At 41.9% G+C, this 25,074-nt stretch overlaps 1 protein-coding gene across 1 annotated transcript in view; it reads right to left on the bottom strand.

The window, feature by feature from the left end:
- Positions 1 to 820: 820 nt before the first annotated feature.
- brinp3a.2 (bone morphogenetic protein/retinoic acid inducible neural-specific 3a, tandem duplicate 2) overlaps positions 821 to 25,074 on the bottom strand; it is a 36,811-nt gene continuing 12,557 nt past the window's right edge. Inside the window, exons 3-8 of the mRNA XM_077013635.1 lie at positions 10,327 to 10,517; positions 9,053 to 9,243; positions 6,031 to 6,136; positions 4,090 to 4,326; positions 3,061 to 3,283; positions 821 to 2,301 (exon numbers count right to left, since the gene is read on the bottom strand). Of these exons, the coding sequence (XP_076869750.1) occupies positions 1,185 to 2,301; positions 3,061 to 3,283; positions 4,090 to 4,326; positions 6,031 to 6,136; positions 9,053 to 9,243; positions 10,327 to 10,517 (2,065 nt within the window). The 3' untranslated portion in view covers positions 821 to 1,184. The remainder of the gene's footprint in view (positions 2,302 to 3,060; positions 3,284 to 4,089; positions 4,327 to 6,030; positions 6,137 to 9,052; positions 9,244 to 10,326; positions 10,518 to 25,074) is intronic.

Raw genomic sequence — 25,074 nt, 5'->3', positions numbered from 1 at the left:
TTTTGATTTGGGCCAAAGTAAAAATGAACAATAAATATCCTGGAAGGCTGTAACTTCTACAAGTGTAAAATCCAACCATAAAGGAAACATAAAAATGGATAAAATACACACCTCAGAAGAAGCTAATATAGAGAAGGAGGCAGCACATCAAAGGAAGAAACACAGTTGAGGACACAGCCACCACCGCCCTCTCCTCTGCAATTTCAGGCCCATCATTACAAAATGACACGAACACCTCCTAGCCTGCCCTCTAGAATGTCTCATTAGCCCTTATTGTAGACCTAATAGGAAAAAAAAACCCAAAAAACCCAATAATAACTGTCCTAGCCTCCTGTGTCTTTTTGTTTTAGATATGTGAAATAAATCAAAGGTGAAAATCAGCAAAATTATGGCAGTGGGCAGCACAGTTACTCCTGAATAAGAAGAATAAATGTATTGATTCTCATAACATACCAGAAAGCTAATTTAACACATGCCATTCGCTTTATGAAGGGAAATTAATAAACAGTGCTTTCACTTACAGTTGCTGATGTTATCATTAAGGATTTAAATTAGGACAGTGGGCTGTCTCAGATTAATATTTTCGAATTAAATATACATTTCCTTATAAAAAATGATACCACTGCTTAACAAACTGCAGTGTAATAATGTTAATCTATCTGTTTCATTATTATTTTATCAAACTCCTATATCATGTTTAACATTATTACAGTTTTACTGAGTGGTGTCACTTCCCGATAGGAAATATATGTCTCCTCCAATTACATATACAAACAAATGAATTTAAAAAATCTAAAAGACTTAGTAAATAATGCAACAATAATTATAGAGTTACATGATGTTTTAATAACAATTTATCTACAAAACGTACTGACATCACTGTATTCTGTCCAAGGAATTGAGTGCACTTTCACTGAAGCAAAATGACATAGAAAAGTTACAATCATACCATTTTATGTAAAAGATCCCTCCTAGTGGTCTCAGTGCCACACGGTAGAGGTAAAATGTCTGATATGCTTTTAGTACACTGCTCTATTTATGAATGGGAATTTGTGAAATATCAGAGTCAATAATTTACTTAGTTTATTATGAATCCATAACTTTTCTTTCTCTTTGCAACTCTGGTTCATGCAGTCTTCTCTGTGTGTATGAAAGTATCTTACAGCTACATGAAATTTTAGCTGTTAGCTACACAGTTTAGTTGTCTCATAATCCAGAGTGTTTGGGAGTCGAGTGCTGAAGGCCTGGAGAGAAGAATGAATGCGCACCACCTCATTGGCTGTGAGCTTGAGGCGGTGGCGCAACAGGCAGGAGAACAGGTCCAGGGGCTGCTGGCCCGGAGGGGAGAGTCGGTTCACCCGGTCTCGGATCTCCAGCAGTTGCAGCAGGGCTGAATCCTGTGAGCCGTGTGTGTACGGGTAGTCCAGCTGCAGGATCAAGTCCCGGATGGCCTCCGGGTCGAAATGCATACTGTAACCAAACACTTGTATGCTGTTGATCTTCATGTAGCCCAAGTTCCTGGAGGGGTCGCTCATTTCCAGAGGTTCCAGGTAAACACTCTCGTTGGTGCCAACACCTGCCGTTTTGATGCGGCTCCGCAGGTAAATGTGAATTGTCTCAAAGAAAGTCTTCCACTTGTTACCCAGAGTCAGTGTCCAGTTAAAACACTCCAGTGGAAGGTCCAGTTTAGTGGACTGCCAGTCTGGGAAATTGTTCTCATTAACAGGCATCAGCCAGCTCTCTGAGTGACTCCCGCCAAAAGGATTGATGAAGAGGGTAAGTGCAGGCTCCAGGGTGCTGTTTTTAGTAAGGCAGATCTGGAGGGAGACTCCCAGGAGCATGTGCACCAGGTTGGACTTGTATTTGTTGCTCTTGAGTGTGAGGAGCATCCTCTTCCTCCATGAGGGGTCGAACCAGCTGTTCAGACGCATGTCATTGCTAATGAAGATGGCGTGGACCTCTAGGCGACGGTCAGCCCTCTGCAAGAGATAACGCAGCTCCAGGTCCTGCAGGTCAGTTTCAAAGCCCAAGTAGTTCTCTGTGGAGTCAGCCACCATTGGTCGACAGGATCCCTGACTCAGCATGTAGCCAGCGTTGCAGCTCCCGCAGCGGGTGTGGTTATCGCTGGCACATGTGGCACAGGCTCCACCTTCTCCGGTGGAGCATGGTGTGGGCACCTGGCATGAGCTTTGGTCATATGCACAAATGCACATGTGCAGCTCCTCTGAAAAGAAGCCCAACTGGTTGTTCTCTGAGCAGTACAGTAATGACTGGAAGTAGTTCAGCCAGTATGACCGTGGCCTACATTTAAAGAAAGAGAGGATGGAGTTCAGTAAGTAAATGTACTAATATGTTAAAAGTGTATGTATAGTGTATTATAGTATATAAAGTAAAGTGTATATAATTTATGAGTAGTACTTTTGGGATGTGTTTTGGAATCAAAACATGACTGATGGAGAAATCACATAAAAACAAGGTATTTAGTTTTTATATTGATTTTTTTTTATTACTGACTCATGGCTCTTCAATGTAGTGGTCAGATTTTGTTTCTGATTTTTTAATTTATTTATTTAGACAGAACAGCGTCAAACATCATTGTCATGCAAGTACTGCACAGACTGTAACAGAATGTTACATAAGACTAGTAATGACGAGTGGCAGCATTTGTCGCACTACAATTCACTGTAAATTACCTGCTCTAGTTCTGTAGAATTCCCCATTTTTTTTAGTTAAACTTAATTTGGCCTCATCCAAAGGTCAGAATTAGCTCTAACTTCCTCTTTCTTACTCCAGGGTTTAATCGGAGCTGTTATCTGTCAGCAGGTTGTCAGCACAGAGAAACTGGCCTGTGGCCTGAAACTGGCCTGAAATTCAGCACTGACAAACATTCATCTCCCGAGTCCCTAAAGATTTCAGTGTAAAATATGGCCAATTTTCAGCCACCAGCAAGTAATTTATTTACAAAATCTGGAGAAGCCCAGCTATGATCTCATTCCTGCGCTAAACATCGGTCTCCACTTCAGCACTTCAATAAAGAAATGACAAGGCTGTTGTGCTCACCTTTCGCGTGGTAAGTTGATGAGGGGCTGTTTTTGACACCTCTTGCTGAGACTGAAGAGCTTGTACACCACTCGCTGGGCCCTCCTGAAGAGGCTCTTCATGCTGCTCTCCAGGAGCTCATAGCGCCGCTGGAATGTCCCATCCAGGAGCCACAAGTTCTGGATTGCTGAGCCGTTGAGAAAGAGGTTCTGAGGCAGCCTCGTCAGAAACATCTTGAACTCATCTGTTGACAATAACATAAATTTGTTATCTCCCTTTCTCTCTCACACGCTCCCTCACTCTCACACTGCCTCTGTGCCATATCTCAAAGTAAAACATAAACGGACAAGACCGTGGTTGTAAGGACCTAAGCAACATTTTCTTGCTGTTCCCCACAGCAGCAAGAGAAAACAACCATTCCACCCACAAGCAGCAAAGTAACCCCCAACCCCCAATATATTCTCTATGGAAACACACAAGCATTTAATTTTAGCCAGTGGAGCAGAACATTGGATGTCTTTCATATTCCTCACCAAAGGGCACATTTATGTTACCTGAGAAACTACTTGTGCCTCCACTCCCTGCACTTTCTCCTAGCTCTTATAATATAAACTGCAGAAGTAATTGCACTCATAGATATTTTAGAAAGGGAAAAAAGAGATGAAGGTATGTGAAGGAAAAAGTAATCAATTTTAATTATATTCCAACATTAATGGTTATTGCAGGGTGACCTTATCAAACAATGATAGCTAAATATTGTATTAGTGATCTTATTTATACATTGGCACCATTGAGATGGGAAATGCACCACTGTTAATAAAGGCATTTTAGAGGTCATTCACACTTGAAATATTGTAAACTAACTATTCACTTGATGTCATTAATATTTACTCAATCCTGCTGATAAATCACGTTATGAGGATAGTTTCATATTATTGCTTAGCAGCTTTAATTGCATTACATGTGATGAATTTGTTTTGACTGCATTTGCTATAGTTCGTCTTCATACCTCCCTTGTATGGAACATAGAGAATGAAAGTCATATCTTACCTGAATCCTGAAATTCTTTATACAGGAGGGACCACGATTCCGAGATTCGAAGGAGGCTCTCCTCCATTGTTTGGATATCCATGTATGGACAGTTGCATTCTGGGAATTTAGGGTCACACTTGCACCAGCAGTCATTGTTTCGGCAGACAAAGTCTCCCTCTCCATTGCAGGCAATGTAACTAAGAGCTGCTTGCACAAATGTGTCTCTGAGGTAGTCTGGTAGAATGACCTGCAAACCTTCAATTAAAGAAACAAGAAAAGTGTTGTGGAAGGCGAGGTAAACAACTGGTCTTATATACATCTAATATGATGCAGTTAACATTATTCTGCGCAATATACTAATCAACATATCAGTATCAATCAAAATGTTCAGTTATGTCCAATGAAAGTAATGGAATAGTGTCTGACATAATATTTGAAACTCCTGTCCCCATCCCTAACACTTGATATTGCCCCTCACATGATGGATGGCGGATACTCCACACATGCAGAATGCTCAACCTCCCTGTGTCTTACAAATACATTGTAGTGCAACTCAGTATGTTATTTGACCTACTGGTCCACAAGAATGACCTTCCACTTCTCAAACATTCAGTCATTTTTCTTTTTGGAACAGGAGAACCCTTCATCTTATTGAAATGGAGGTAAGCAGTCGTTTCTTTAATGGAATTCTTCCAAATACATCAATTTAATTTCGTTTTCAATAAACAGTTTATTTTGTAAGAATTAGAAATGATAATTTCACAATATCTGTTTATTACTAAACAGATTTGACATTATAAAATATTAAGGAAATATACAAAAGATCATCACAAAATATGATTTAAAGCAGATGTAGTAAATATTACAGTTTTATTTTTCAAATAAGCAATAAATTTGTGGAGTCAAATTATTATGAGCTTTTAATCTTTGGATCAATTAAAAGACACCATCTTGCTGTCATTCTACATATGATTGTTATAGAAATGTCCACATTCATGGTTTGTATCCATAACCAGGAAATATGGACGCTTTTATTACAATTTATTCAAATTATTTATTAAATTGCACGTTTTGTTATGTACACCAAATATTTTAGTTGAATATAACAAGATAGATATGAGGCATTTGTCTTTTTACGTATTTCTGGGAAAAAGTGTTTCATAACCACACAATTTAGACACTGACCTTGTTTTAGAGTCTAGATATTGGTTAGGTGGGTTGGGACATTGGCTAAAGACTTGGGGCGCAGCGCTGCACTAGAACTTTTCCAAGTGACAGTAATGCTAAAGCACAGTTTTAATAAACCTGATATGGAAAAAAAATTATTTGTGGCTGGCATGGAAACATTTGGGACTTACGAGCCGCTGGTATTGCTCCTGGTATTGGGCTAGCTGAAGTTAAAGTCTGTTCAAGTAGTAGAAAAGTGCTATCTAATGAGCAGCCCAATTATTTGACCACTTTCTCCCTTTCCATGTAATGAGATGCTGTGGACTTTAGACCAGCCTCTCTGAGTTCTTCTCTGTGTTGGCTGGGCGGCTAATCTCGAGGTCTTCCACCTGTTTACTGTTGTTTTTATTTTTAATGTACATAACAGTTTAGTTATGTACCAAAAGAGGGGTGAGGAGAAGGCACATATAAGAAAAGTATTCATTTATGTTTTTTAGACATGGTTTTATCATGCTGTTTAATCATGTTGTTTAATAATAATAAATTATATTATAAACAGCAAAATGTACATATTTTAAGGCTATTTAATTTGTCTCTAAGTTAAACTCAAATGACCAAATGCATACCACAAAAAATAAATCTTTTATCATTATCTGTGATTAAATTTCCTTGAACAAATAGCATAAAAATGTTTGTTTCTAAAGCTAACTTGTACATTTGATGTAGTACTGCTGTAACACACAATGTACAATACACTATCACAATCTAATAATACAATGCACAGGAAATTACCTTGCAGGTGGACTTTGTTTTCAGGGCTCTGAACCAGTACAGAGCTAACAGAATCAAGGTTGTCATAGTTACTGCAACCAAGAGGGCCAGTCCTTGTTTCAGTTACCTGGGAAACAAAAAGACATACCATAGAATTTTGGTTTAAACATTCACACGGGGACAGTTTGTTACTTTATTTGGACTACCACATGTGATGCCCCTTCAAGTGAACCATTTAAAATCACCAATGTTGTAAATGTATACTGAAAACCAGACAAAAATTAGCTTTCACCAGGAGGACTTTGTGTGCTTGCAAAGTTACCAGTGCTACTCACTGTGATTGCATGACGTGATGATCTACTTAAAGATAATCACCTACTTCACTAAATCAGTTCAAGGTGAGACGCTTACACGCTACCATGTACGATTTATCCATCTTTTCCTTCCACCGCAAGCATTAAATTGATTTACTCCCTTGTTTGACATTTCCAGCATTTTGTAAAGAAAATGACTGCTTATTTCTCTGATCTGTTCAAAAGATTGCTTGATTTAAGCATGGCGTTGGCATTGGTAAGGCTTCTTACTGCCATATTGACTGAGGGATATCACTTTACCATTACTCCAACACTGAGGGATATCACTTCACCATTACTCCAACAGTGTTTCTTTTGTCTGTCAGTGGGGCTAGCTGGCACACTCCCTGCATTTGTAGTATAAGATCACATGCTTCATTTTTATTTTTTTTGCTTTCTCATCCTCCTGTCTTCATGACACGGTGAGGCACACCTAATTGATTCACATTCTCCAATGGAATGGAATCTGTTCCAGGCCAAGAGTCAGATAAGGTAAGACAAGCCTGGCTTCTGCCACTCTGTCACTTCCCCACTGAGCAGTGCGTCCATAAAGGTGCACATGTGCACAGCCATGCACAGAAGGGGCATAAACATCCATGTTCTCGTAGAGCATGAGACCTGCTCTGGCAACAGATTGTGACCTTTTAAAGTACATGTTGCATTAGTTATTAAAGATCACAGTCCCGTGACTAAAATACCTTCATTTTCACTTTCCATGATGTTTGCATGGCAAATCAGAAAAGCTGTAGGGTTGGTGAGAGTGAAAGGTTGGTGGAAGATAAAGTCATATTAGATGAATATCTAGTGAGCCAAACAACACCCCGTTACAAAGAAAATCTTATAGCAACGTACAGTATGCCATGTTATATTTTCTATACAGATAGCAGCTGTTATTCAAACTTTTATTTATTAGCTTTCTACAAAATGATACATTATTTCCCACATGGACCTGTATGACAGTCTGTTGTTCTGTCTTAGCATATGGCCTGAACATCCTGCAGCTGATTTCCTGAGTGCAGCTGTCATTGGATTCAATAAATTCCTAGATTTTGGCACTAAAACAGTTAAATCTGCTGTGGTACCTCTGTTCAACCAAACCACTAAGTGCTTACTGCATAACTTGCAAGTCCATCTGATACAGCTGTGTGCCTGCCAATGGAGAAAGCTGTAGTTTACTTATGGAGGTCAGTATTGTATATCCATGTTTGCATTTCTGTTTGTAAAGATACATAAAAAGGTGCCTATAATAAAAAAATTACCATCCACGGTCTTTGCCTTTTATTTTTCACTCAAGGCTAGAGAAATGCAGCCCTGCAGATTGAACATGAGAGCCAAGTGTTTTGCGAAAGCAAATCAACAAAGCAGTAGGACCACACGCCTGCTGCTTTAAAGCGGTGTCCTGGAGTGCCTAACAGTAGGCACCGGGGTTACGCCTTCACTGGCAGGTTTGCGGGGTAGCGTGGCTGATTTGGCAAAGCATCAAATCACGAACAAAACGATTCCTGCCGCTCACAGAGCAACATGAATCTTTCCACATTAGGCAAACGGTCTGTGCAGAACCGTGCTGGTGGGAAGTGTCCTGACTTTCTGAAGGTGCTTCTTTATTTCATTTTAGTTCTTTTTTTTTCTTCCACCCTGAGGCCCAGAACACCAGCTCGCTAACAGGCTTTTCCTCAAAAATGAGCTGCTAAATTTCTCCTCTGCGGAGCCCAGTGGGGAGGAGCCAGGAGTCTCATCCCACACTCCAGTCTCATTCAATTTGGAATTCATACAGCAGAACATTCTCTTCTGCCTGTCCCATGAAGAAGGCGGCGTGGGTCAGCGCCCTGTGGAAATGGCGCCTGTGTTTCAGGCCCCTGCTGCACCTATGATTCATTCTCCTCCACTGAAGAAGCTGCCCCCCCATCCCACCCCACCCCCCATGTTGCTCCTGTCACTCAAACAGCACCTGGGCTTTCCTCACAAGAGCAAGTGCCTCGAGCGAGCAACCCAGAGCGAGCAACAGACAAACAGCCCTCGACATCTGTGATCCGCTCTCCCAGCTGTAATGAAAATGTCTACGTTCCACAAACAGAGATGCGCTGAGGTAAGGCGCCCCTGTATGTAACGAAATGGAGAGGGACAGTGAGGGGTAACCCCAGAACAGGCGCATGACGCCACGCTGCTGGGACCGAGTAAACGCAGCTGTTTAGAGGATTTACCTTTGCTTGGCCAATTCGCTGTGCAGCAAAACTGCACATTATGTATTTAACAAAGTTGTCTTACAATTCAAAATAAAAAGGAGAAAAAAGGGCCAGTTTACAATGTCAGAAAGTCCGAATGCATGTGGGAGTTGAATAGTGAGAGGAGAAGTTTTAAAGATCTAATCTTACAAACAAGGAAACATTATTGGAATGAAGGTATTACTGCATACGAATTGGATATAGAGCTAATGTAGTGCCCTAATAGTATAATATCAATGCCATGATAAGGTAATTGTCAATAGCGACTTCATTAGCACATGTAAAACCTTAATACTTCTTAATAGTCACGCATATGCCATTTTAAATTGCAGCTGTATCCCAGAGATCCCCACACTGTTTGTGGCAAAGTGCATTGATGATAATGCACTAATGATAAGTGTGTGTTTGGCACTGGTCATTGAGACGCCTGTGATATCTTCTCATCCGGAGAGATGAATACTGACCCACCTTGATGGCGGTGGAGGCGATCTGGAGGTGGTGCAGCTTGCGCAGTGTGCTCTCACGATCTATGAAGTAGGAGGCAGCCAGCTGGTGGAGGGCCTCCAGAGTGACGGCCGTGCTGTTGCTGGTGTAGTCGCTCACCTCTGCTTTCTTGCTAAGCTTTCTCTTATCCACGAATATGGTTAGAGCCTCTTCTCCTGAAGGAGAAAGGAGAAGATTACTGACATCTGTCAGGTTTTTTGCAATGACCGCTCTTACAAGAAGGTTATTTGGTAAACTGTTATTTGGTAAACCTTAAATAAGAAATTACATACAGTCCTTATATGTGACTGAAATGTATTGCAATACTATTTGCATAATATGTGCTAATACATAGTGATGGACAAGTCTGCTACATGCTCCAACAGAAGATGTCTTCTCTTATCAGTGGAGAGTAGAAAGGTGAATATAATGAGTTTTTGATTTGTAGTTGTCATAAATGCATTTGAATGGAATAAACTGAATGTTCTCTTCAATCAAATATATTCTATTGTGATATCTCTTCCATTCTTCTATTTTCTCTAAGACTTTTTACATCATATGGCTCTTTTTCTAAGCTTAAGCTATCTCCATGTTTCAGAACAATCATACCTATATATTTTTACTTCATGAATTGGATATTCAAGGCAAAGACCTGGCTCTTTATTGTCACATTCTTGCATGTGCACAATATTGCTTTACCCAAGCAAAGGAGGTGACGTGCACAAGGTGTACACTCTCGGAGTTTTGCATAACATGGGATACGCGTGCATGTAAGTGCAGCCTTCTGCAAGCTGAGAATGATGTGCAGTAATCGACAAGTGTGGGTCTCACAGTGGAGAATTACTTCAGACATGAATCTAGGCTTTGTTACCAAAAGAATCCTGTCTCTGTTACTTCGAAGCTATGTAGCTGCACCTGCCTCCCACACTGCACTACACTCTGGGTAAATATAGGGCACTAGGAAACAGTGCATGTCACCAGTCTTTCCCTGGTTTAACCTAGTACAAACTACAAGAGAAATATACATGAGCACAGACTGTATTGCTTTTTGTGTTACAAGACTGTTTGTGTTTTTATGTCTCTTTCAATACCAACCAGAGTGTACACACATACATGGTTAAAGCTGCCTACAATGATTCACACCCATGCTGCAAAAATATATGGAATCCATATATAAATTGAATGTCTTTTGTTTATTCCTCTGTGTGAAAATAGTGTGTCTCTTCTTGTGTTCTTATGGCTTAGAGCAGCATGACTACCTCCTAGCGTTGCTGAGAGGAGAAAGTGAGTCCCATATTTCTTGATCAGGTTGTCAGTAATTAGCTGAACAGAGGGTCTGCGTCCCAAGAGTTGAATGTTCCGCGTAAACTCCGGAGTGAGGGGTAAAGGGGTGTCCAGGAAATCCCTCCGCTCCACAGCCAGGTTATTCACTTTCCAGCGGCCAAACTCCCTGCAAGAGGATAAAAGATGCAGTAAACAAGCCTGCCTCCAATGATCTGTTTTTATTAACACAGCTCTACTTCTGTAGGGGCAAGGGAAAAGGTGAGTGTAGCACATAACTGGTGCCAGACTGCTTCATTGGTTTTAAGTTCCAAGAGCAGGTTTCATTAGGAGGAGGAACACCACACAGAGGGAGATGAATTGGAACTTAGTGCCCAAAGGTGCTCCGCTTAATAAACTCACCACAGAAATCTGCACTGACAGGAAGACCCATAGACATATGTCTAGTAATGACATCCACAGCATTTTATAATGGTAAAAGTAAGGAGAGGTTCTCAGAAAGGTTTCACAAATGAAGACTAACAACCACAATTGCACACAGAAATAGTCACCATACTTGGGAGAATATTTACAAAGAATATAATGAGATTTATTCTGAAATTAGATATAAAAGAAAATGTCAAGCACGTCTGACTCCAAAGATTTTGCTACTTTTGAATTCAATGTCATAAATAACTCCTAATAGCCTTTCTCCTACTTTAGGATGCATTAAGCTGATTGGATGAAAGGTATATTTTGCATCCAGGTTGAAGCAATTAAATAAGCAAGCTCTTTTTGTCACCCCTTCACTTTCCACTTTATTCCTTATTTCCTTCTCACCTATCCTCATCGAGTGGAATCACCCATAAATAAAAGAAAACCCAAGCATTTTCAGAGGCTAATAAGATCTCCTTGCCATGAATCTCACACATCCTTGGAGCACTCACCAATGATGGCATATTCCTCTCTTGCCTTTAGTCATCTGAAAAATGGTGGGCAGCCTCATACCCAGGTGATGGATAGAGCTGATATGACCTTTTGAAAGGAGATCTATCACTTTAAATCAGAAGTAATGACAGGGGCCTCCTGACCAGATGCTTGATTGATTCATTCCAGAAAATGCACTTAATTCCATCTGCTGTTTTGCAATTCATAAAAGGTAAAACAGAATTACATGTAATCGCATTAGGATTATTGTACACGCTACTGTCTGGTTCAAGCTGTTTTGTTCTGAATGTTTCACATAACTGCTGAAAATATATAACTAAAAAATATAACTGCTGTGAACCAGTCAATGTACCTGGCATGAGCCATTGCATCAGATGGGACAGGGACTACTGGCTTTGTGAAATTTGATGATTTATCTCAATTTCACATGGCACTATCATAAGCCACATCTTCTGCTAGACTGGCAGAGCTGGTGTGGGAGCTGTTGCTAGCCCTCAGCAGTTCAAAGGTTCTGAGCTAGCCCTCGGCAGTTCAAAGGTTCCCTGGAATGTAGGACTAGAAGGAGAAAATCCTCCCTGTCATTTTGTTCCTCAGCTTCTGCTGAGCATGATAAGCTTGCCTCTTCTTATCTTAAACCTTTGTGAGTCCTCATGGCTCTAACCCCTAACAGGGAGAGAAAGCAGGTTATTGGCTACTCTATGAATCACTTCCTGGAGCTACATAAGATGGTTATCATAACCATCATCAGTCTCAACTCCATTACCAATCTATCAGTCTCCATTGCTGACACTTCCACGGCCGCATTTTTATACCATGCTAAAGGCATTTTTTTACTATACTAACACTACTTAATTGATTTTTTCTGATTTCTCATAAATGCCTGATATTATTAAAAAACAAATAAACACAAAAAAACTATATACAAAACAAGGTGTTAATCGCTAGAATTCAGCTTTTGCTCCATCTTTGAGATGAGGATGATTAAAAAAAAGATTATGAATCTCTTTAATAAGTGTAACTCATAAAAATAGATAGCATTTTGTGACATGACCTTTAAAAAGCAATTTGGAGCTAAATTCTCCACTTATGTTAGACAGGGAACTGTGAATATGTTATCTTCATGTGTTCATCGGTGTCTATGGCAACAACCCATTGGCAAAGCATCAATTAAGCAGGTGGTGCACAGAAAGCTCATCTTTAGCTGTTATGAGCATAGCATCATTTTCCAACAAACACTCTTCATGCGATCTCCGTAAACAAGGATGGCCATTTGTGAGAAAGAGCTCATTAAAATTCTTTCAAATTCAATCAAGTGAAAAGGTGGAAAATTGAAGGAGGGATGAGATGTTGCACTTTCATTACCCGGACATTGCTATTACACACCATTGTAACTAGAAGGACCACTTCTGGTAATTCATCTTCTCTGTGTCATTGAAGATTATTAAAATTTGGCAGAACAACAATGCCATGCTTGGAGGAAAAGCTGGCTGTGAAAATAATACTGTCACTTTTAATCTTTCCTGGTATGTTATGCACTGAAATTATCAGCACGTTAATAGAGTGGGGGTGGGTGGAGAAGTTTGTGTTAAAGCTCTGCTCAGGCTCTGTGCCATTTAAGTTATACAGAAGAGCCTGGCTCTGAGACCTCTGATCTCAGCATTGCATAAGAACAACATGAGACTTCTCCTGCAGAGACACTAACCTGTGAAACATTATCATCTGCATGATTCTGTTTTATCTGCTCACATTTACCCTACAATGAACTGAGCTGGCACATGGAGATCTGGGGAATCTGATTGCTTTGATTGCCTTTCTATTTGCCAGCAAGGCTTTTTGTATATTTCGTTCTGAACAGACCACCGCCCCCAATACAGTCTGACACCTTTACTGGGAAGCGGCATTCCGATATTAACAGCATTGGCTTTGCTCTGCGGATTATCTGTACCTTATGATCGTTTTGTACCCCAATAACTAAAAACTGAAGCAATTGCTGTGGATCAAGTGAGACTAATGTGAATTTAGCACATATATATATATATATATATATATATATGTAGCGCCCCCTAGTTAGTAAGTGCCAAACTACGCCACCCCTTAATTAGTGCTTTTTTACTTAGAGTAAGGGGAACTCTAAAGAAAGTAGACAAACGTCGGTGATGCAAAAATACAGTCTTTATTGAAGACAATAGACTCTGTCAGTTTAATTTAAATAAAACAAAAACAATCTAAGAGGTGTTGACACTACCTGTTTGTGGTTTGGAGACTGAGTAAAGACAGCCAATTGACAATACCACTCGTGAATAATCTCTAATATTCAGCCACACACTGCAAATGTTTCCAAATCACACTCTAAAGTGAACACAGCACCCGATATGGCTGCCTCTATCTCAGTCTCAACATAGCCACATCTAAATAGTACTGGATCAGAATACTCAAGAGACTCAAGTTAAAAAAAGGTACATCGACCAATAACTAGACACACAGGTAGTCACACAAGAGTAAGGGTTTTTTTAAAACAACGGGTCACTTAAATACCCCTGAGCAGCATATCATTAAAAGACCACTTTATGATTTGCTATGGTAGGATCTTTTAGATAAAAGAACACAAAATAAAACAAAACGGTAGAAAACAGCAACTGACACCCACTGAAGCTGTGGCCCTTCATATACACAAAACAGAAAGAAACATTACATTCAGTCAATAAAACATTGACTACGTTCAACATTATGAATATGATTTAAAAAGACGAAACATACCACATTCATCAGGGTTGACCAACTTCACTCATGGACAGGATAGCAGCTTGTCACAGAACACTGGATATACAGAGTGTAATTAAAAAACCATATGAAACCTCTGGTTTAGGCATACTAAACATTTTCAGGTGTTTATAAAGCTTTAGAGAATGCACGGCGGCTAATTGTACCTGGTAACTGATCATTCGTAAGTCAGTAGAAGACAGAATGGATGTGGCGTGTCACCAACAGACTAAAATAAACAAAGGAGCTTTACTCCGTATGTCTGAAAGGGTGCGACTAAAGCTCGAGCATGATTACCAAACTCGCATACCTTGTACTCTGTACACACACCGGCTGTTGCTACCTCTATGACCTGCGGCCACTCCACCTGAACACGCCTATCCTCGCGTCCCCACACTAATTAAAACCAAACCATGTTTAGTTGCTTCATCAGTCATCTTGTGCAAAAGTATAATATGCAACTTAATCCTACCTTCGGACTCGCTGTTACAGACACGCTTCTTCTAGACGCCGCCACCTGCATGCGCTTTAGCCACCACGCTATCCTCTAGGACCCCACAGGTGTCCCTATATATGCCTACCTGTAAATGGCTCACCCAATGCAGGTGCTACTCTACTCTAGGACGTCATCCTTCATGTGCGCACCAAAACAAAGAAAGCGTCGCCTTGGCTATGCTGGCTACAATCACCCCCTCCAAATGCATCGGCGACCCGACGATGGCACTCCAAAATGTTAACCCATCATTCTTCTTGTTCAGGCAGCTCTTCATACCTCTCAGTTATAACTGCCCGAGGGAGTCGGTGGGGGTTAGAGTGTTGACCGGCGTTCAGTCTTGTCGAACGGCGTAAGAGCATTGGCTCTTGTGAGGGTCCCTCTTCTTCAGGGGTAACGGGGTCATGTGGTCCAGGTCTCTCCTGGAGTTCTTCCACTAACAGTATAACATCCCCATCTTCATCTTCCTCCAGAACTGGGGAGTGGGGGCCCACTTTCCTCACCTGTCATGGGGACAGTATCTTCTATATCTTCTGTGCCCTGTTCTTCATTCAGTGCAGCTCGTAGCTCAGACCGGTGCACCTGTCGGATTGGCCCCTCTTCATCAACCGGAGCCACAGAGTAAACCACCCCCGTTCCCACTGGACTTCTAACCACTCTGTACACACAGGGGTTCCAATGATCTTGGATCTTGTTTCGTCCTGCTGGGTGATTCCTCAGATAAACCAGCTGCCCTTCCTTGAACCCAGAGTCGTTTATTTGGTCGTTATGGTTTCGATTACGCCTGAGGGCCTGTTCCTCTGTCCTCTGCCTTACATGTTCATGGACAAGCCGTAGACTCTGCTGATGTGTCTGAATCCATTCATCCAACGTTCCCAAGTTTTGCGTGGGTTCTTCCAACCCCAACAGGAAATCTACTGGTAGCCTGGGGTGACAACCAAACATGAGAAAATAGGGGGTTCGACCCGTGGTCTGATGAGGAGTAGTATTATATGCAAATGTCAGTTGGGGCAAGTGCCGTGGCCAATACCTCTTTTGGTCAACAGGGAGTGTCCTAAGCAGGTCATGTAAAGTGCGATTGAAACGTTCACATTGTCCGTTTCCTTGGGGATGATAAGGGGTGGTTCTGCTCTTCTGCACTCCATAAATCTTGCATAACTGCTGTATCAAAGTGCTTTCGAAATTCCGGCCTTGGTCGGAATGTATACGGGCTGGAGGACCGAACCGATGAAACCAATGTTGTACCAGCATCTGGGCTACTGTACTTGCCTGTTGATCTCTAGTGGGAACAGCCTGGGTGTATTTTGTAAAGATGTCGGTCAAGACCAGGACGTTTTGCCTACCATCCGATGCCGGTTCCAAGACTGTAAAGTCCAAGGCCAGGATCTCATTTGGCCGTGATGCTTGCAGCGTACCCCAATAGGGTCGAACTTTAGGCTGAACTGCCTTCCCCAGCACACATCTTTGGCATCGACTGCACCACTGCTCTACATCCTGAGCCATATTAGGCCAAAAGCACCTGCTCCGCAACAACTGTAGAGTTCGCTCTGTCCCTTGGTGCCCATGATCATTGTGGACACTATGTAAGACCTCTTCTTGTAGACACTGAGGAACAAGCAGCTGGAAATACTCTGGTCCCCCACCTGGGGGATGGACTGTTCGATATAGTACGCCCTCTCGCTCAACCAGTCGCTCTTGCTGGCGAACGAGGGCTCTACTGGCACTGGACAAAGTTCCACGTTCTGTTGCTGTTGGAGGTCGTCTTTCATCATAGAACCTCCATACCGGTTCAATAACTGGATCAGCCTTCTGCAGTAGGCCCAGATCGTGAGATGAGCGTCCAGGGAATGCAACGACTTCACCACACAGGGCCCCAGAACCACTGGGCTGCTCGTTCCAAGAGGCTAGCACCACTTGTGGAGGCATGCTTGTTCCAACTGCAAAGCGCTCCACGTACTGTCGGGACAAAGCATCGGCATTTTGATTGCTCTTCCCTGGACGATACTTGATAGTAAAGTTAAATGATGCCAATTGAGAAGCCCAGCGCTGCTCCACGGCCCCCAACTTGGCAGTCTGCAAGTGACTCAAAGGGTTATTGTCAGAAAAAATGGTGAAGTGATTGCACAGCAGGTACTCTCTGAACTTCTCTGTCACAGCCCACTTGACGGCCAGCAATTCCAGCTTCATAGAACTGTAGTTATTCATGTTTCTCTCAGTGGGCCTCAGCCCTCTACTGGCAAAGGCAATTGGACGCACTTTCCCGTTCTGTTCCTGTGATAGCACCGCCCCAAGGCCTCCATGGCTAGCATCCACTTCCAAAATAAATGGTTTCTTAAAATCAGCATATGCCAGAACTGGGGCAGAAGTAAGTTTCTCTTTTAATAACTGGAAGGCCTGCTCGCAGTCTTCACCCCAAGCTGTAGCTAGAGAGATTTTGGGAGTCTTTCCTTTTCGTCTGGGTCCACTAAGCTTCCCAACAAGATGGTGCAAGGGGGCTGCAAGTTTAGAAAAGTCTTCTACAAAACGTCTGTAATAACTAGCGAAGCCCAGGAACGAACGAAGTTCAGCGAGATGTAGTGGCCGTTTCCATTCTTTGACCACCTCAATTTTAGCAGGGTCGGTCGCCACCCCCTCAGCAGAGACAACATGGCCCAAGTACTTCACCTGATGTTGGAAAAAGTTACACTTGGACAGTTTCACTTTCAATTTCTGTTTCTGTAGCCGAGCGAACACTTCTTCCAGCCTTTCCAAATGTTGTTCCACGGTAGCAGAGAAGACCACGACGTCATCAAGATAAAGAAGTACAGACTGATATCGACAGTCCCCAAACATGCGTTCCATGAGACGTTGGAACGTGCCAGGGGCATTGCATAACCCAAAAGGCATTCGATTAAATTCAAATAAACCAAAGGGAGTGCAGAAAGCCGTCTTAAATTTATCCTTTTCCGCTACTGGGACTTGGTTATACCCACTGGCCAAATCGAGTGTAGAGAACCATTTTGCTCCTGACAAGGCATCTAGGGATTCCTCTATCCTAGGAAGTGGGTATGAATCACGACGGGTCTTCGAATTCAACTGCCTATAGTCTACACAAAGTCTGAGGGTCCCGTCTTTCTTGGTCACCAACACGATAGGGGAAGAGTAAGGGCTACTGCTTTCTCTGATGACCTGGTTATCTAGCAACTGTTGGATATGAGCTTTTACTGTTTCATATTGAGAAGGAATGATACGACGATAAGGCTGGCGCACAGGAGCATCATCTAGCAAGGGAATCTCATGAGTAATAAGGGATGTACAGCCCAAGTCCCCCTCCCCCTTGGAAAATATACTGCCATATTTGGAAAAAAGAGCAGTAGCCTGAGCAGCCTGTTGTTCAGTAAGCCCCTCAAGATCCAACACAAGCTGGTCAGAAGAATTATTGGACGAGGTGACGTCGTGCGTGGATATAAAAACTGAACACTCTTCCCAAGAAGACTCTACAGAGACCTTTGACTCACTTCCCATTATCGTGGCTGAAACCGCTTGCACCGTGCCGACCACATGACGAGGAGGGAGCCACACATCAGAGCTACTGACATTTACTATGGGCACATACAGCAAACCCTTTCTTGCAGAGACCAGAGTAGGGGATAAAAGCAAACCTTCAGGAAGGGGTCCGTCTTCACAGCCCAATGGCTCCAACAAGAGCTCCACTGAGTCTACCTGAGGGCACGTAGCGGGGACCATGGTCATCGTACCAGCCTCAATACGAACAGGAAGTCGGCCATGAATGCGAACCTTGAAGGGTTTAGCAGCGTTCAAAACAGCCTCTACCTTCTCACAGTGGCGTAGTGCATGCCGAACCGCCGGGACCGCCGACTGCACTGGGGGGGAGGAAAAGAGTTGAGGACCATGCTGTCCGAACAGGGTTCTGTAACAATCACCCAGCACATTCATACCCAAAATGCCTGGCGTTTCTGCTTTACGACCCTGAAGCACAACATCCGTAGGATCCTTAACTATTAAAATCCCTCTACCCAAAATGCACTGTCCCAGGACTACCACGTCAAGCTCGAGATAGCCTATATAAGGAATGTCTAACCCATTCGCTGCTTTGAGGCCCAACCATTTACAGTCTCTCGTTTGCAAATGTGTAAAGTGCTTAGCAAAAAAACTCTCTGTGATGGTGGTCACCATTGACCCGGTATCAATTAGACATGGGACTGTTACCCCCCCCATATGCACACCTAATACGGGACAATTTCCAACTAGTTGACTGTACAAAGGGCGGTTAACATTAGAGCCAGGACTTCCCAATCCCAGCGTGTGGCTCTGCACACTGGGGAGTCCTAGTTTTCCGACTGGTTGACCGAGTTGCTACGGGATACAGTGAGATCCTGACTATTGGTAGCTGAAGGAAGAGGAGCAGATCGACAATAGCGAGCGATGTGACCTGGCTCGCCACACCTAAGGCAAATCGGTTGGCCATCTGATGTACGTCTAAAACGACCATTCCTATGGGAAGGACCTGGGGCATTACCACTAGGTTGACAGAAGCGTTTAACTAACATATCAAGCTGAGCTTGCTGTCTCAAAACCATCTCCTTTAACTCTGCCAATTCGGAGGTTTGAGCGATAGTAGCCTCACATTGTGGCGCAAAACGCACTTCGTGACTACGTGGCAGAGCACGCTGACCCCGATCACGACCTGGCTGACCCTCCTCCAACCACCTAATAGCCTCCCGCCTTACATCTAAAATAGACAGATCCTCGTCGTCCCGTACCAATCTTTTGAGCTCCCTACGTAAAGTATGATCTCTAACGTTCTCACAAAACTGATCCCTTAACACATCCCCGGAATTAAAAATAGCATCACCCTTACTCTGCTTCACTCTGTCCATGAGTTCCATTAGCGCATGAGAGAATTCGAACAATGACTCGTTCTCCCGTTGTTTGCGATCAAAAAAACGCTGCTGCCAATGCACATAGGATTTAGTACACCCATACATTTCCTTTAAAATGCGAATAATTTCATCGGGGTTTTCTCGGCTTGCTACCGGTCGATACTTTATTTCATTACGGGCCTCGCCCTCTAAATGATCATATAAAAACATAGCTTTATCTAAAACAGACATATGTCTGGATCTAATACAACTTTGTGCCTCCTCAGTCCACTCCTCTACCGAAAGGGCTCCTGCAGCTGTCGAACCAGAGAACTTTGGGCACTTTCTTTCTTTAGGCAAATAAAAAGCATGTTCCCGCCGTACGGGTGGGATTTCGTCTCCAACATTTCCCCCAGTACCTCCATTCTGCACCCCAGAAAGTCTCGCATTTGCAGTTTGGAGCTGTTCCACTTGCTCCCGCAGTCTCTGCAGCTCTCCCTCCATGACGACTCCTTGCTGACACAAGTTGGAATGCCAGCTGCTGTTTTCTACCACAACAAATCACTAATACTGCTCGAATCTACTTACACTTTATTAAATTAAACTGACAGGTCAAAAGCGCTAACTGATGTTCGATCCTGCCGACTACGCCAGATTGTAGCGCCCCCTAGTTAGTAAGTGCCAAACTACGCCACCCCTTAATTAGTGCTTTTTTACTTAGAGTAAGGGGAACTCTAAAGAAAGTAGACAAACGTCGGTGATGCAAAAATACAGTCTTTATTGAAGACAATAGACTCTGTCAGTTTAATTTAAATAAAACAAAAACAATCTAAGAGGTGTTGACACTACCTGTTTGTGGTTTGGAGACTGAGTAAAGACAGCCAATTGACAATACCACTCGTGAATAATCTCTAATATTCAGCCACACACTGCAAATGTTTCCAAATCACACTCTAAAGTGAACACAGCACCCGATATGGCTGCCTCTATCTCAGTCTCAACATAGCCACATCTAAATAGTACTGGATCAGAATACTCAAGAGACTCAAGTTAAAAAAAGGTACATCGACCAATAACTAGACACACAGGTAGTCACACAAGAGTAAGGGTTTTTTTAAAACAACGGGTCACTTAAATACCCCTGAGCAGCATATCATTAAAAGACCACTTTATGATTTGCTATGGTAGGATCTTTTAGATAAAAGAACACAAAATAAAACAAAACGGTAGAAAACAGCAACTGACACCCACTGAAGCTGTGGCCCTTCATATACACAAAACAGAAAGAAACATTACATTCAGTCAATAAAACATTGACTACGTTCAACATTATGAATATGATTTAAAAAGACGAAACATACCACATTCATCAGGGTTGACCAACTTCACTCATGGACAGGATAGCAGCTTGTCACAGAACACTGGATATACAGAGTGTAATTAAAAAACCATATGAAACCTCTGGTTTAGGCATACTAAACATTTTCAGGTGTTTATAAAGCTTTAGAGAATGCACGGCGGCTAATTGTACCTGGTAACTGATCATTCGTAAGTCAGTAGAAGACAGAATGGATGTGGCGTGTCACCAACAGACTAAAATAAACAAAGGAGCTTTACTCCGTATGTCTGAAAGGGTGCGACTAAAGCTCGAGCATGATTACCAAACTCGCATACCTTGTACTCTGTACACACACCGGCTGTTGCTACCTCTATGACCTGCGGCCACTCCACCTGAACACGCCTATCCTCGCGTCCCCACACTAATTAAAACCAAACCATGTTTAGTTGCTTCATCAGTCATCTTGTGCAAAAGTATAATATGCAACTTAATCCTACCTTCGGACTCGCTGTTACAGACACGCTTCTTCTAGACGCCGCCACCTGCATGCGCTTTAGCCACCACGCTATCCTCTAGGACCCCACAGGTGTCCCTATATATGCCTACCTGTAAATGGCTCACCCAATGCAGGTGCTACTCTACTCTAGGACGTCATCCTTCATGTGCGCACCAAAACAAAGAAAGCGTCGCCTTGGCTATGCTGGCTACATATATATATATATATATATATATATATATATATATATGCCACTCACACAAGCTCTCTATGTTGGCATGATGTCACTTCTCTGTCAAGGAGTGATTGTAATCATCCCTGTCTCCCCAACACAACCATGCTGATAACAGGAGTCTCTCAAGGGAATCATGATAATGCAGAGTAATAAGCATTAAGAACCCACTATTCGCATGGACACGTGAGACTATTAATCTTGCAAAGTATTCAGTGAAAATTCTGATGCAAAATTCTGACGCAAAATTCTGACGGTTGCTGGCCTGCAAAAAAATCCAGTGTTTTAACACTGAGCAAATCATAGGAGTCATGGAGAAGTTCCTGCAAATCCATAGACGTCAGCTGTATCTGCTCAGAGGAATATTCAATGTCTGTCCCTGCAATGATGGAGATGGTTTATGATGCATTGACACTAATTTAAGTGCACGAGTGTACACTTGTGCTCTAGCGCAGTGGTTCCCAAACTTTTTCTGCCGTGCCCCCCTTTAGTAGATGAGAATATTTTTGCGCCCCCCCCCTCCCTAATGACTAGGGATGCACCGATTCACGTTTTTCACTTCCGATACCCATTCATATCTATCTGAGGCTTGGTATCGGCCGATACTGATCCGATACCGATCTGATAAAACAGTGCTGAATCGACTTAAAACATTTTTTTTTTAAACACAGACATACTGAATTACAAGTTTATTGAAAACTCTGCACCAGTATAGCACACTTAAACACACATAAAAACATGTAAAAACAGCACAACTTGCATTTGTTCAGTCAGGGCAATTATGAATATAACATTGAATGTAAAATAAATAATACCAAAGAACCTGAAACTTACAAAAACAATAGGTTCACAACTTTGGTCAAACATGAAAAAAATAAACTGCAAGAAACCTTTGAAATGGTTCAAGAATTCTAAATATCATTTAAAATAAATAAGGAGATGAAATAAGAGAAACAGCAATACCTATGCGGCTAGTTTGCTAGCGTTGACATCACGCAGAGCACAAAGCATGTAACGGCCAGAAATATGTGTACTGTCTCTTTAAGGGAGCGAGTTGAGCGCGCGTATGGAATATTGTTGTTATTTAGCTTTCTGCCGTAGAAAACCACTGCTCTTTATTTTATCTTTATTTTATTTCTGTAAGTAACGCATTCAATGAGCTTTGGACAACTCACCAGTTCATGTATGAACAGTCAAGTAATGATGGAGCCCAGGTTTATTTTGGTTAACCAGCACATAAACGGACTAAGTGGAATAGCACCAGCGCGAGTACGAGTGAGTGATTCACCTCTTCTCTGTGTGCTTCGTGTTTCACTCGCCTGTTAACTGTCCAAGTTTTCTGTCCGTGTCGGAGTGTAACTCCGAAAAGCGTTACAAGCATAGAATTAGACTGAATAGATCTGTTTTAATGGATCGGTCACATTGTCACTGATACCCGATCTAGAATTTTTTCAGATATTAATATCGGAATCGGTGCATCCCTAATATTGACACATGTGCACGTTTTACTTTCAAGCTCCGCGCCCCCCCTGCAATAGCTCCGCGCCCCACCTAGGGGGCGCGCCCCCCACTTTGGGAACCACTGCTCTAGCGAATCATTTGTTTAGCTGTGAAGAAGTCAACAAATCTTTATCTATTCACAACGGCAGAATATTCGTGTTCCTGCAAGGCTCAGATATGAATGATGCATAAATATGGAAGACATGGAGAAAAATCATAATTCATTAAAGACACAAAAAAACAACTACAACTGCAGAGGTCATCAAGACATCAAGTTGACACATTTTTGATTCCATTTTCAGCATTTGTCAGATGCTCTTATCCAGAACAACTTAAATATTTACTATTATGACTGTGTGTGCCTCCTTATTCCACCTGCTCCACCATGTGAGCGACAGGAGCACTAATGAATTAATAAAGACGCTGCTCAGTGACTGCTGAAATATACATCACATGCTTGGTTCTGGCAATATCAATTTATAAAGCAGATGTGAAGAGCCTTATCATGGCATTTGCTGTGAAGCAAGTATGAATGCTGAGTGTTCAGGTGTCGTTTTGTGCCCTTCTGGCCTTCAGATGTTCTTTAATGTAGATCAGTGATTGTGATCGCAGGCCAGACATATGTCGAAATGTCCACATTAACAAAAGCATTGAGAATAATGCCAGAATTATAATGAATTTCACTGAAGTCAGCATTCTGACACAACTGAAGCTTGATGCATAAAATAACAATGTTAATACATAAATTATTTATACTTCATATATGATTTATTGTATCTTTGAAGATTATCAGAATCTACAATGGTATATAACAATAGTAATATACATTAACCTACTTTATTAGAAACATCTACCTTGCACTTGTCCTTATGGGGGCATTTTATTACATACATCTACCATACAGGTGCATATTATGAGTGCAGGTTATAGACTCAACCCAAGACCCCTGCTGACCAGATATTATCTCGTGACGGACCACTCTCATCTCCAGATAGCATTTAAAGTGTTGTGTGATAACACTGTATTGTGTATGTTCGGATGGTTCATGTTTATCAGGCACATTAGTGTTGCCAGAGTTTGTACATTTGTTATTGTCACTACTGAATTTTGGAGTTTTGGAATGGGCTTCAAACCAAAAAATATCCATCCTGTAGTGGCCGTATGGTTAGAAACTGACCACCGAGAACATGAAGGACACTGATGAATGACTCTATCTAGACAAAGACACACACACACATGTTGGTGATTTGTTTTGAATGTAATAATAAAGACTACATGAATGTGATACTCAAAAGATTGGGCAGATAAATAAATGTAGGAGGGATATCATTTGTGCTGTATTCAGGCATCAGTCACAATATTCACAATGCAATAAGGGACCAGCTGTTCTTTTTGAAAGCTATTAATCAAACTAGGAACATTTGGAAATAGGAGCCGACCAAAAACTATGTATTCCAGAAACCACAGAAGTGGTCACCCAAACCCTGAAACAAACCACAACAAGCCTTTCAGAATTAAAGTTAAATAATTGAATGGGTTGTTATTTTTCTTAAACATCTTCAGGGGAAACACTGGCTGGTCCCCATGTTTAAACAATTAGCTCACATCGTTCACAAAAAAATGGACAAATTAGCAAGCGCCATAAATTTAAAAAAAGAAAAGTGCATGAGCTTAGGCTGTGTTAGGCTTAAGGCAGTGTACATACAATAAGCTCATGAAGCATTCGATCTTCAGCTGCAGATCCATCAGGTAGAACGATACATAAAAGTTCCATTTCAAACCAACCTAGCATGCCATGTTGTCATTTCATTACAATTTAAAATTGGTTCTGTGAACAGAGGCACGTGCACAGAGGCAGGCAGAAGTCTAGGGATATTAGATCCTGCAGCTCTGTGTAGCACTTAATTGAACTTTAATGAACTATGCTGAATTTGACCCTGGGTTGTTGAAGTGACGTTATCGAAGTGGTGCCATATACACCATGCATGCAAGCTTCTAGAACTCTTTGAATTACATGCAAGCTTCTAGAAATCTTTGAATTTGAATTTGAATTTACCCTTTGTACAGAAGAAACTAATCTGTAAGGCCTACACTTGAACACAGCTTTAGTAAAAGCC

The sequence above is a fragment of the Brachyhypopomus gauderio genome, chromosome 8, assembly GCF_052324685.1.
Source record: "Brachyhypopomus gauderio isolate BG-103 chromosome 8, BGAUD_0.2, whole genome shotgun sequence".
Classification (NCBI taxonomy): Eukaryota; Metazoa; Chordata; class Actinopteri; order Gymnotiformes; family Hypopomidae; genus Brachyhypopomus; species Brachyhypopomus gauderio.
Note: the sequence above shows the minus strand (reverse complement) of the source record. Positions and strands in the feature narration are given on the sequence as shown.